This window comes from Mastigoproctus giganteus, chromosome 11 (genome assembly GCF_048544385.1).
Source record: "Mastigoproctus giganteus isolate SK-2022 chromosome 11, ASM4854438v1, whole genome shotgun sequence".
In the NCBI taxonomy this organism is placed as follows: Eukaryota; Metazoa; Arthropoda; class Arachnida; order Uropygi; family Thelyphonidae; genus Mastigoproctus; species Mastigoproctus giganteus.
The window spans coordinates 38679838-38692694 of NC_143585.1; the positions used below are offsets into that span (position 1 = coordinate 38679838).

General features: G+C 34.6%; 1 protein-coding gene across 1 annotated transcript in view; it reads right to left on the reverse strand.

The window, feature by feature from the left end:
• LOC150077922 (G protein-coupled receptor kinase 2-like) overlaps positions 1 to 12857 on the reverse strand; it is a 173918-nt gene that overhangs the window by 148573 nt on the left and 12488 nt on the right. Inside the window, exon 2 of the mRNA XM_090385488.1 lies at positions 11339 to 11434. Within this exon, the coding sequence (XP_090241614.1) occupies positions 11339 to 11434 (96 nt within the window). The remainder of the gene's footprint in view (positions 1 to 11338; positions 11435 to 12857) is intronic.

Consider the following 12857-nt stretch of genomic DNA (forward strand, 5'->3'; position numbering starts at 1 on the left):
GTATTAGCATGCTAGAGAAAATACCAGGGGTAAAAATATTCTAGACCACATAAGGTTCACAGTACAGGAACCATTAGTAGGTTCCTGTACTGTGACCTTAGAACCATGATCATGTAGTTCTAATTTGAAAGCAGAAAGAAGTAGCAGTTGTTAAAGGTAGAGGCATGGTTTTAATTTCAGGAAAGTGGACTACTAACTGGGCATTTAGTACAGAGGAGGTGAATACATTAGAATTATGGAATATTTTTAGAGCAATAATCACAGAAGAGAATACAGCACTGAAAAGTATTGATGCTTATTACATCTACAAATTTATCTGTAACAGTTTCACAGAAAAGGGTACTGGCAAAGGCTAAGTATGAGAAATCACTGGTTCAGAGAGCAGAGAATGGGGATAAGGAGTTTTTCCTGTATGCAAATACAAAGAAAAGCCTTATAACCAGGCACATGAACTGAACAGGAATTTTGCATTGAACTTTACAAAAAAAAAAAAAAAAAAAAAAAAAGCTTTTCACAGTGAGGATACTCTGTATGAGAAAAATGTAGTAAAGCAGTATTAAATTAGCAACTGTTTATTAGAAAAATAAACATAAAATAAAATCTAAACAAAGGAGAATTACTTGTATTTAGGCTTGCAGCCTATTACTTGTATTTACTTGTATTTAGTAAATTACTTGTATTTTACTCATGAACTCCTGGTGAATGAACTCCTGGTGAATTACTTGTATTTAGGCTTGCAGCCTAAATACAAGTAATTACTTGTTACAAGTAATTACTAATTACTTGTATTTAGGCTTGCAGCCTAAATACAAGTAATTCACCAGGAGTTCATGGCATATACACAATATTTTTGAGGGAGGCAGCAAGAGAGGGCACCGAACTATTAAGGTTAATTATGAGGGTATCTTTGAGCCCAGAAGAGATTCCTTTGGATTAAAGTGACAAAATATCACCAATATGTGTCCTCTGTGGTAACCTAGTCAGCATAATATATCACCACCTGTCACTCATTTGAAGAGGCTTAGTTTCAATTCCCATTATGACGAGGAATATCTAAAGTCCTTTCCATTCAAGGCTGTAATTAGCCAATCTCAGCAGAGGGTACATGATTTCCCCTGTGAATTATTCCAGGTTTTTCAGCTTGCACAACATGCAAACTGGCCAGTGAATACATACTTCAGCAGACATCAGTACCAATATAATAAAGATAATAATAACTATAACTAATACATACAGAGGGTCATAAGACCAAAGTGGGTAACTACAGATGCCAGTCAGTCTTACGAAAGGAGAAAATCACACAGTTTTTCTTTTTGATATATTTATATATTTTCCTTTTAACGTTTTTATCTTTTTTTTTTTTTGGCTGGTGCAGCAAAAAACTGTGGCTTCTTTGCACTACATGCTAATACTAATATGTGCATGTGCTTCTTTTTACTCACCAAGAAATAACACTGTCAGAAGTAGCAAAAGAAGACATTTTTTGAACTTTTGACTAACAGACTGTGGATACCTTCCACATCAGGATAAAAGTTAATCATATCAGGAAATTAGCAAAAATAATATACAGTCAATGGAGTAAGTTCCCAAAACATTCTCCATTTACCTCTGCTTGGATTTCACTAATTTTTTTTAATTTATTTTGTGAAATTTATAAACTTTTTTTCAATGAAACAATTTTAGAGAAACTAAAATAAATTTTATTTAAAATTGATTTCTTTCCCATATTCCTTCAAGAATGTTATTAAAAGGCTGACTTAGAAGGTTCAAATGGTATTATTTCAAAATGACATGCAGTAAAGATAATATGATAGTCAAGGTATGTTACACACCAAATGATTCTGAGGAGTATGACAAAAATCTCTATAGGCAACTTGAATGGGCAGCCAAATGGGAATGCCTCATTATGATTAGAAATTTTGGATGGGTGATATGCTATGGGAAAAGGGATTTCTGAATCATCTGGATGACTGTTATTTATTCCAACATGTTAGAGAAAGTACAAGGGGCTTTAATATCATCTTGGTTTTCATCAAGGATTCAAACTCATCCAAAATTTGACGGAACCAGGAACCAATAGTGGTTAGTAATCATAATATCATAAAATGGATAATGTCCAAAGAGATTTCTGCGATAAGAGGAAAAGGGGAGGGCTTCATTTCAAGAGAGTAGACTATAATGAACTGAGGTATTTCTTGAGTTCTGTTAACTGGAGAAACAACTATAAGGTTACTATAAGGATACGAGTTCACTATGATATTCAATAGATTTATCCTGGAAGCTAAAGTGAATTTGTTCCACTGGAAAAGTTCTATAAAAGAAAGATGCCCAAGTGGATAACTAGAGAGGTTAAGGGTTGAACTTAGCAAAAAAAAAAAAAAAAAAAAAAAAAAAAGGGATATTTACAGCCAATCATCATGAGAGAGTGATTTATATGAATATTATAAGTAATAAAAGCACAATGTGGCAAGACAGGCAAAAGCTGAGTATGAGAAATCACTGGAAAACAGAGCTAAAAATGGAGACAAAGAGTTCTTCTTTGGATGTGAATACACAAAAAGAAGAGAAGAGAATAATCATATTGGTCCTGCATTTGAACGAATTAGAAAAGTCACAGAAAACCCAGCAGAATATGTACTTTGCAGTGATCTTTACAATTGAAAGCCATTTATACTATACTAAGTGGACAGAAATCATGGGATACCTACCTAGTAACAGGTAGGTATCGCCCACCTTTCGCCCAGATAAGGCCCCTCACACAGCAAGGCATTGAGTCCACTAGTTCATGAAAGCGTTCCACAGGTATTTCCATCCATGCTGCACTGCTGTTCATAATTCCATAGCATTTCTGGGTGGAGGATCCAAAGAATGAAAGGACCTTTCCACAGCATCCAAAGATGCCCCACAGGGTTCACGTCCGGTGAACAGGGAGGCCACCCATGGTGGTAAAATCTGGAAATGCTCTTCAAACAATGTTCTAGTCACCACAGCTCTGTGGGGAGGTGCATTGTCCTGCGGGAAGAGTCCCCTGCCCTGTGGGTGCACAATGACCGTGAAGGGATGCAGATGGTCTGCAAGGATGGACACATACCCTGGACTGATCAGAGATGCATCTAGACGTACCAGAGGTCCCAACATGTGCCAGCTGAACATGCCCTAGACCATTACTGACCGTCCACCTGCCTGAACAGTTCCTTGTTGATACGATGGGTGCATAGCTTCATGCGGTTTCCCAAACATGCATACTCCCATCAGCTCTAAATAACTGGAAATGGGACTCATCGGATCAGTCTCCAACCATCCAAGGTCTAGTGCCGATGTTCTTTCGCCCAGTTGAAGTCTAGAGTCCTGTGTCTTGGTATTAGCAATGGGACTCTGGTGGGTTGGCAGCTCCCATAACCTTGTGGCTAATGATCATCTGATGGTCTTGGTGGAGATGTTTCTGGCACCTCCCTTGAGGTCGGTTGTGATTTGTGCCACTGTCACTGTCCAGTTAGCTGAAACAATGCGAGACAGTTGTCAACGGCCAGGTCGTCCACCAACTTTCTCCACCCATAGCACTCCATGCATCGGGCACCCATTATCATCCCTCTTTCAAAGTCGGTTAGCTCATGACATTTATCCATACTGACATCGAATTACCGTCTACATGAATGCAGTGTACCTATATACTTGCCAAGCATTGGGTTTGTCCACTAGCGAGAGGAGTGATAGTGTGTTGCCCAGGAACCAGGTATCCCATGAATTCTGTCCTTTCAGTGTATAAAGGATCAGTAACAAGGTTGCAGATTTCTCTAAATTATGTGATATATCAATATTGGAGGAGTATATGGGAAAAACTACTGAAGCTGAGTGAGAGTAAGGTTCCAGGAGCGGATAGTATATGTTCTGTTTTGCTAAAAAAAAAAGGCTAAAGGTGAGTATATCATCCCACTGGGATGTTAAATAGATCATTGTTAGAGTTGGGGACCAGGCTGGAAAAGTGCTAATGTCTCCCCAGTCCACAATGGAGATCCAAGTGACAACATGGTCAACTACAGACCAGCAAATTTGACTTCAGTAGTGGGAAAGATCATGCAGTCTGTGGCGAAGGAGACAATACATGACTATCTTAATAAGAATAGTATCCTTAATGGATCGAAGCATGGGTCTGTGAATAGTAAGCCTTTCTTGACCAATTTAATTATTATGACAAAGTTTTAAACCAGCTGGATGCAAGAAACAACTTAACATTAATTACCTTGATTTGACACTTAGAAGTTATAGTGTCTTAAAGTACTGTTTTATTGGACTAAATTCAAAAAATAGCAAGGGCTTAATTTTTCAGTACTCACCTTGATCGATCTGCAATTGTTATGGTTTGAATGGCAAGAGGTGACTAGTTCTTAAATTGATTCTTTAAGGTGATTGGTTCTTAAAACGGGATTCAAATATGCGCAAGGAAGTAGAAGTGAAGTAGTTGAGGCATGCTAATTGAGGCATGCTAACTCCGTCCTTGGTTGTCATTAAATTGGGAATCTCTAAATAGTGGATAAACCAAAAGTAGTAACGAAGGACTTTTGTTAAAAAACGTCTTTAGTTGCCAAGTTAAAAGAAAAGGGAACGTGTACTGTATTTAAGAAGAATTTTGTAATCCCGTGATGCACTTTGTAACTTGCGGGAATCTCAGATTGGTGAGATTCCAAACCGGAGAGAGATTGAGGGGGAGTTTTGCATTTATAATATTTAGATCAGAGTGGTGACGAAACCATTCTATAATGAAGGCTTCGAATTGTAAAATTTTGTAACTGTTTTTTAATTTTAATATGGTAATAGCTGAGTCAACTAAGGGAGTATGGTTGTTGGAGTGGGCATGTAAAGTAAGTTCAGTGCTAGATTGTCCAGTTCTGAAGCTATTGTCGTGATAGTATGCTCTGGTATTGGATGATTGGGTTGAACCGAATTTGGTTGTGGCACTACCAATGTAACAGGCGTTACAATTGTGTTGACATTTTATTAAATAAATAATATTATTCATTTTGCTTGTTGGATATTTATGCGTTTCTTTATATTTATTGAAAAGTGATCCGAGTTTGTTATAAGTGGAAAAAATAAGAGTGATGTCTGTACCTGCAAATATTCGCCGAAATTGTCCTGCAAGATAACTATGATAAGGAAGGACAAGACGTGTTTTACTATTTATGATGTGTTTTATGGGGTTATTGATATTATTTTTTGCGATGGAAATGGTATGTTGGATTAATTTTGGAGGGTAATTTCTGGCTATGAATTTTTTTGTGAGATATTGTAACTCATTGGATAGGTTGTCTTGTGAGGTGCTGAATTTAATGGCATTGTAGATTTGGTTATAGAGAACGGATTTTTTTATGTTGAAAGGGTGGTGTGATGTGAAATGTAGGAATTTCCCTGTGTGTGTATGTTTTTTATAGATCTTAGTTCAGTACCTGTTTTATATATGGTGAGATTGAGAAAATTAATTTGTTTATTGGTTTCTATTTTGAGTGTGTATTTAAGTCTGTCGTGAATTGAATTGAATTTTGTAAAAAGATTATCAATTATAGTTTTGTTTCCTATTAAAAGTACATCATCGGCGTATCACATGTATAACTTTATCTCGGAAGGGTAAGGTTGTAGGATTTTATTTTCAACTGTGGCTAAGTAAATTTTGGAAAGGGAAGCAGAGATGACCAAGCCTTGATTTGTTAAAGCTTTGATACAGTTCCCCCACAAAAGGCTAATGTATAACTGGCAAACAGAAATTAATGGCAAGATTCGTTATTGGATCAAGGGGTAGCTAAAAGATAGGAGACAGAGTAGTTATAAATGGACACACTTAAGGGTGGATTATGTAGCAAGTGGAATTCCTCAGGAATCAATGTTGATGCCACTTCTCTTTCATACCTTTCTAAATGACACTGATGAGGGAGTGCAAGCGAAGTTGTGTCAGAGTTTACTAATAATGTAAAAATAGGAAGGGTGATAAATGACAAGAATCAGGCCATTTTGCTTCAAAATGACTGATCAGTTCCACAAATGGTCTGAAAAATGGAAAAATTTTCATGCTTCTAAATGTAAGGTTTTTCCCATAGGGAACTGAAATCTGAAAATTACTTACAAGCTAGGGAAAGAGATGTTAAAAGTGATTCAAGAGAAAAAAAGACTTAGGGATCATGATTTAATCTAACGTGAAATTCTCTATGCAGTGTAAATGGTAGTGGGGGGCTAGGAAGGTATGCGATGACTTGTCTAGAAAGGGTTCAAAGAAGAGCAAATAAACTGTTGAGGCATGGTAATTGATATCCTTAAAAAGAACAGCTTAGGCATGAACTACAAAGCTCGGCAACTAGACATTTTGGTGAGAGGAAGAGACATCACTGAGGTATATAAGATCCTAAAGGGAATCAGTAAAATGAATGAGAGGTATATTTTCAATGGTAGGAGAAACAAGGTTCGGAGAGCAAACAAAATTTGGGAATAACAGAAAGTTGAATCCAATGAAGTTTACTTTCAGGCAGTGTGTTAAAGATTACTGGAATCAATTGGAAAGTTGGATCACATGAAGTTTACTTTCAGGAAGGGGTGTTAAAGATTATTGGAATAAACTGCTTGCCACAGTAGTTGAGGTGCGGATAGTCTGGTAAAATTTAAAGTAGAATTGGATAGTCACTTTTTGGTGACAGGGAAGGTATGAATTAGAAAATTTTTTTACTTTTTTTTGCAGATGAAGAAAAAGTCTGCTACCTTTCATTATTTAGCCTTTATACTACTAATACTAAATACTTGATTGTTAGTGATCTTTGAATGAGGTGAAATTTGATTGTCATTAGCTGCCAATCAGGATTAGTAAAAGTCAATGAGAGACATACTCAATGTAGATTGTGTTGGCTAATGGAGGAATCATGTGATAAGTATGAGAAGATTTTCAGTACTTCTACCAAACAACTTAAGCATGGTAAGAATAGTATCCTATATAAAGTTTAAAAAGGAACTGATAATCATTATCTTCACTGCTGTTATGTTAACCACATTTTATTTGACAGTCAGGTAACCAAGAAATTGAGAATAAACTGTAACCTTAAATTACAATTTAAAAAATAATAAAACTAGAGCACATGCCAACTTGTCATGGTTCCACTAACAATAATACCCAGTGGCGTAACTTGGGTGAGGCAAGTGCCCTGGGTGCCAAATTTGGAGGGCACCATTTTTATGGTTAAAAAATGTAAAAATTCCAATTTTTGCATTTTCCATGGGGCACCATTTTTTTTATTTTTCCTGGGTGGCATCAACCCTAGTTATGCCACCATAATGTTTAAATTTCATAAAATATATTCATGTAGGTGAGTGGATTCAGATAGGTAGTATGTAGAGATTTTGGTTGTATTTCTTAATCCTGCCTGAGTGGTCATCTCCAGTATAATAGTAATTCATGAAGGTATATCTTTATACCTCATGAGGGGTAACTTGGGTGAGGCAAGTGCCCTGGGTGCCAAATTTGGAGGGCACCATTTTTATGGTTAAAAAATGTAAAAATTCCAATTTTTGCATTTTCCATGGGGCACCATTTTTTTTATTTTTCCTGGGTGGCATCAACCCTAGTTATGCCACCATAATGTTTAAATTTCATAAAATATATTCATGTAGGTGAGTGGATTCAGATAGGTAGTATGTAGAGATTTTGGTTGTATTTCTTAATCCTGCCTGAGTGGTCATCTCCAGTATAATAGTAATTCATGAAGGTATATCTTTATACCTCATGAGGGGTATATCAAGGGTTATTAACAGACCCATCAGTATGAAGGTGCACAGGATTTAGCTGTTGCAGAACTGAACTTTGCTTTGCCAGTTCAGTGCATTAAACTGACAAGTGGTACCTGAATATCTAGGTTTAATTAAGTTCTGTGAATGTTGGGTTAGGTAAAATCCATTACAAGTGTTTTTGACCTAGTTCTGCCCACTTAAAGGGAGTTTACAGCTACTGATTCATTATTTTTTAAAATAGAATTTCCACCCATGCTAATAACGGAAAGTTCATTAAACAAATCACATACTTTAAAAAAAATTTTTTTTTTGTATTCTCGTACTATGCGGATATTACTATATGCTTCCCTTATTAAATTCCTACTGATGAAATAAAGCAAAACTTTTTTAGTGCTTTTAAATTACAGCAGCTTAAAGAAATAAAAGGGTTTTGATTTTGCCAAGAAACTTTCCATAAAACAGTACTTACAGTATGGAAATTACTATTTCTTTATATTAAACAAGTTAGTTATTTAATTTATCCACTGTATTACATTTCAGGCATGCTAGCAAATAGTAATAATTCATGATTTATAACAAAATAAAAACATTCACACAAATTTGTTACAAAGATTCCTAAAATAATCTAAGTAATGAAATTTTGAAATGGATCAGAGTGGCTGTTCCAAATTTATAGTAATATTTCTTAATGGGAAACTGGAGAGGGAATGCTATGAAAAAGGAAATGAACTTAGAACCATCCCAGGGACAAACAGAATATATGTTGAAAATTTGGGAGCAATCCACATTTTTCTTATTGATTAATGCAAAAACACTTTCATTTATGCTGATTTTTGTGGGGATGGAACAGAAGGACAGCTGTGAAGTTATAACTAAACCTGAAATTTTCCCAAGGACCAACAGAACAAACTTTAAAAATTTGGTCTCAATCTGACTTTTGTTCTAGAGTAATACACAATATATACTGGATAAGAAATTCTTGCATAAGACATTTTCCCCTATACTAGGTTTGGTTTCTTAAGTCCCAATTTCAACTCTATATGTTGTAATGTATTATTTTTCCGTATAAGAGTTTCCTGGGTAAAACGTTTTCCCGCATAAAAAGTTTGTGATAAAGAATAATGTATTATTATAATGACATTTTCCCATTTAATACGTTTTTTTTTAAATAGAGAAATTATTTATTTTTAATATTAAAAAATATTAAACAATATAAACATTTGGTAATTGAACAAGTTAGTGCCAAGCATCATAGTAAACCACTGAATTAGGTGAAATGGCATCATTTTCGATATTCATGGATCTCATATTGTGGATGCCTTCAAAATGAGTTGCCCTGATATTGCACTACCTCCAATAAGCAACACTTTGCCAATGGAGAAGACTAATGTTACTTATTCTCGGCAGCAGTGGGGTGGTCGTATCTGCCAAGAACCCATTGATGAAGTAGTAGTAGTAGTGGCATGTGATGCAAAAAAGCAAGCTTATGTAGCATCAGCCAAAAAAAAAAAAAAAAAAAAACACCATTTCACATAACCATTCCCTCTAAAAGTTTGTCCAGTTCCTCCTTGAATTTATTTAAGCTATCAACTTCCACAACAACAGATGGAAATTTGTTCCAGCAATCAACTACTTGCCTGGCTAAAGGCAAATTTATGCACATCTATTCTATAACTGTCTTTCTTCAATTTGAATTATGCCCCTTCAGGTTTGTAATCTGAGCAAGAGGAAGAATCCCATCAGAATTGCGCCCACTCAACCCATTCAAGGCCTTATACACCTCAATCAGATCATCTCGCAAGTTTCTAGTCTCCAGACAATGCAATTTGCAGACTTTAAGCTTTTCTTAGTAAGAGGACCCCCTTCGTTTCCCTCACCAATCTTGTTGCCCTTCACTGTACTCGCTCAAGCAACTCTACATCCTTCCTAAAATGAGGCATGGGCTGACCACTGCCTTATACAAAGAGACATTTTGTATGAATTCCTGTATTGCCTATTTGAGATCCATTGTCAAAGTGTTGCTTATTCAAGGTAGTTCAATATCAGGGCAACTCATTGTGAAGGCATTCACAATATAAGATATAACAGAAACTGCCATTTCACCTACCTACTTCAGTGATTTACTACAAACTAAAATGATGATTGGCACTAACTTGTTCGATTAGTGAATTTTCCATAGTCTAATGAGGCTTTCAGTGCTAAAACCTTTTCGATATTATGGAAGTGACATATTGCAATTGTTTTCATCGATATCAATAATCGGATATGTAGACCACGTTAAGTGTTAAGTTCTGATAATTGTGAACAGTTCTGAATTACTTGGTGGAATTTTGCTGTCTTATTGTAATTGTAACCTTTTAAGGTATATTGAAACTCCAAAGGAGCTCATTCTTCCAACTTGGTAATGAGTTTAATGAACAGAATGTTAAGCAATTAGAAATCCTCAGTTTAAAAATGTTTCCCATAGAATTCTGAAATGGTACTTAAAAATGATCTTTAACTTATGTATGCATATCTTTTCATTTTTATTTGTGTAGTTAATATTTCATACCCTTAGGTCATTTTCCCTTCTAAGAAGTTTTCCCATGTAAGAAGTTCAAAATCTCCAGTCCTTGGAAAACTTATCTGGGTTCTACTGTACTTTCATTTATATGAATAAATTTCTGTGATTAAAGGGCGGGGTGTAGTGTTGACTATGATTGATCTTAAACACTTTCCAGGGACCAAAGAGGCTGAAAATTGATAATAATTGAACTTTTTCTTATTAAGTAATGTCTAAACATTTGATAACATACTTCCATTACAAGTTAGGTAACATACAGTGTGTTACATTTCAGGTGCATTCTATTTTTTCCTTAAAATTAATTGAATTTTTTTTTCTTTTTCTGTGATTAACTGAAGTAAAAAGTAAGTATAGTTATCTTCTTATCAATTAATTACTAAAATAACATCTCTAAGAGATATTACCTTTCACACTATACAGACCACTTAATAAACCTCTATAGTTTTATGTTCTCGAAACTTAGCCATTCAGTTTAATTACAACTGTACAATATTTATCGCTCTTTCCCATAAACTTTTAAGTCTCTTTTCTCTCTTACATATGTATCTCTTCACAAACAACACTACATTCACGAATCTTGCAAAACAATACATGGACATACAATAAAGCTAACAATACTACATTAAAAACTACATTTCATCTATGAATTTCTTTTTTCCAAATAATAAATGCAAGATTTTTATTTATCTGATTTTAATGAAATTTGGTATGGCTCAACAAATCCTCTGAACCAAATATAAAATTTATTGAACCAAATATAAAATTTCAAGAAAATCCATTCACTGGGAGTCCTGTTACATGCATGTGGACAAACAGGTGGATAGACAAACATGGCAAAGACAATAAGTGCTATGCATATATGCTAATGTGCCAAAAAATAGCAAAAACTAGTAAAAACTGCAGAGAGAAGACCTTTCCTCACTATTTTAACTTTTATCTATTTTAAGAATATGTAAAATTTTGAGTATCATGGCACAAACAAACAAATAATAAAAATACAGATAATGCACTCACCAATTTTGTTCATTAAATCAATACATAATGATATGTGAGGAAACTGTAAAATCTTCTTCCATTTCTTACTCTTTCCTTTGTTACTGTCTGCTCCACCTAAATAAATGGTTTCCGAATTCATAACACATTTCAATTACTAGCAATTTGAAAATTCTTTATATCATTAACTTATTAAATTATAAATCCTTTATCTTTTACATTAGAAGAGAATGAAGGGACAATTGCACATTCAAATGCATAGACTGCTATAAAAAATGCATGGTCCATTGGTACCTGAGTGATGTAACAGTGAAGTAGTAAACTCCTCCTAGAGTAGGTCAGCAAACCTATGGCGCACGGTGGCATGCAAAAAGATTTTATTGGAACATGATGCATACTGCTGTCCCAAAGTTTTTTACTTAGTAGTTAAGTAAAAGAAATGTCGATTAACAGTGCATGGGCATGCTCCAGAAGTTTTTCAAAATCTATCAGTAATTTTAGCATGTGCTCTCTAAAAAGGCTTTCCAACCCTGTCCTAGGGTTTACCATTTCATAGTTTATCCTAGAGTATGTACTTATTTTCCTTTTTAGGAAAAATATTAAAAATTATTATTTCTAAAATGTACTCATTATAAAGGCATCCAGCACCTGGCTTGTGTTCATAATTCACATTGTGGTTTTTCAAAACAATACAGTTCTTCGACTGACACATTCTCTTTACACTCTTAATTAGAATCGAATCAAGAGTTGTTCCTCAGAGATTTAACCCTTCATCTTTTCCACATATTTTACAGAAAAAAATAATTCAATTAAATTCAATGTCATCCAATGTTGTCAGATTGGGCAGAAGGTCACAAACTGGACTCTAGATGATAGCTCAAATGGCTACACTGACTTGTTGGACTACATGTGACTTTCTGGATAAATTTAATTCAGTCTTATTAAGTTTTTTGGCTGTTCTATGAATATTTTTAATTTTAAATAAGTTATAATTCACCAAAAAGATATATACATATCATTAAAAGTACTGTATATATAATATAATTCTTAAAGTTGGAGTCATTTCTAAATATAAATTATTTTTTTTTTACAAGTTCTATGCATACAAAATATGCCTGTCAATGTTTAAGCACAATTGTTCAAGAGGGTAAATATTTGCTCTACAGTTTGCTAAATTTGATTAACTATATCTATTAACTGGACACATTTTTTTGTATTGCTTGTGTTCATTTTGGCATTTATCTTAGCCTATAGCAGGAGTCTCCAATGTTTTGTCAACTTAATCTTTCATATCACATGCCACGATTACTATTACTCCATTTATACTGAACTCTTTTCTGAACTAAAACCTTCACTCCTTTTATAATGAAAGTTATAAAAGAATTTTTCCATCTACACTTAGAAGAAAAGTAATACCTTTAGGGGAAAGCAGTCATGAAATGTGTGAGATAGCTCTGCAAGTGACCCATAAGTCACACACAGGCTGCAAACTAAGGACTGGGAACCCCTGGTCTATATAAGTGAATTTGTACTATACCAC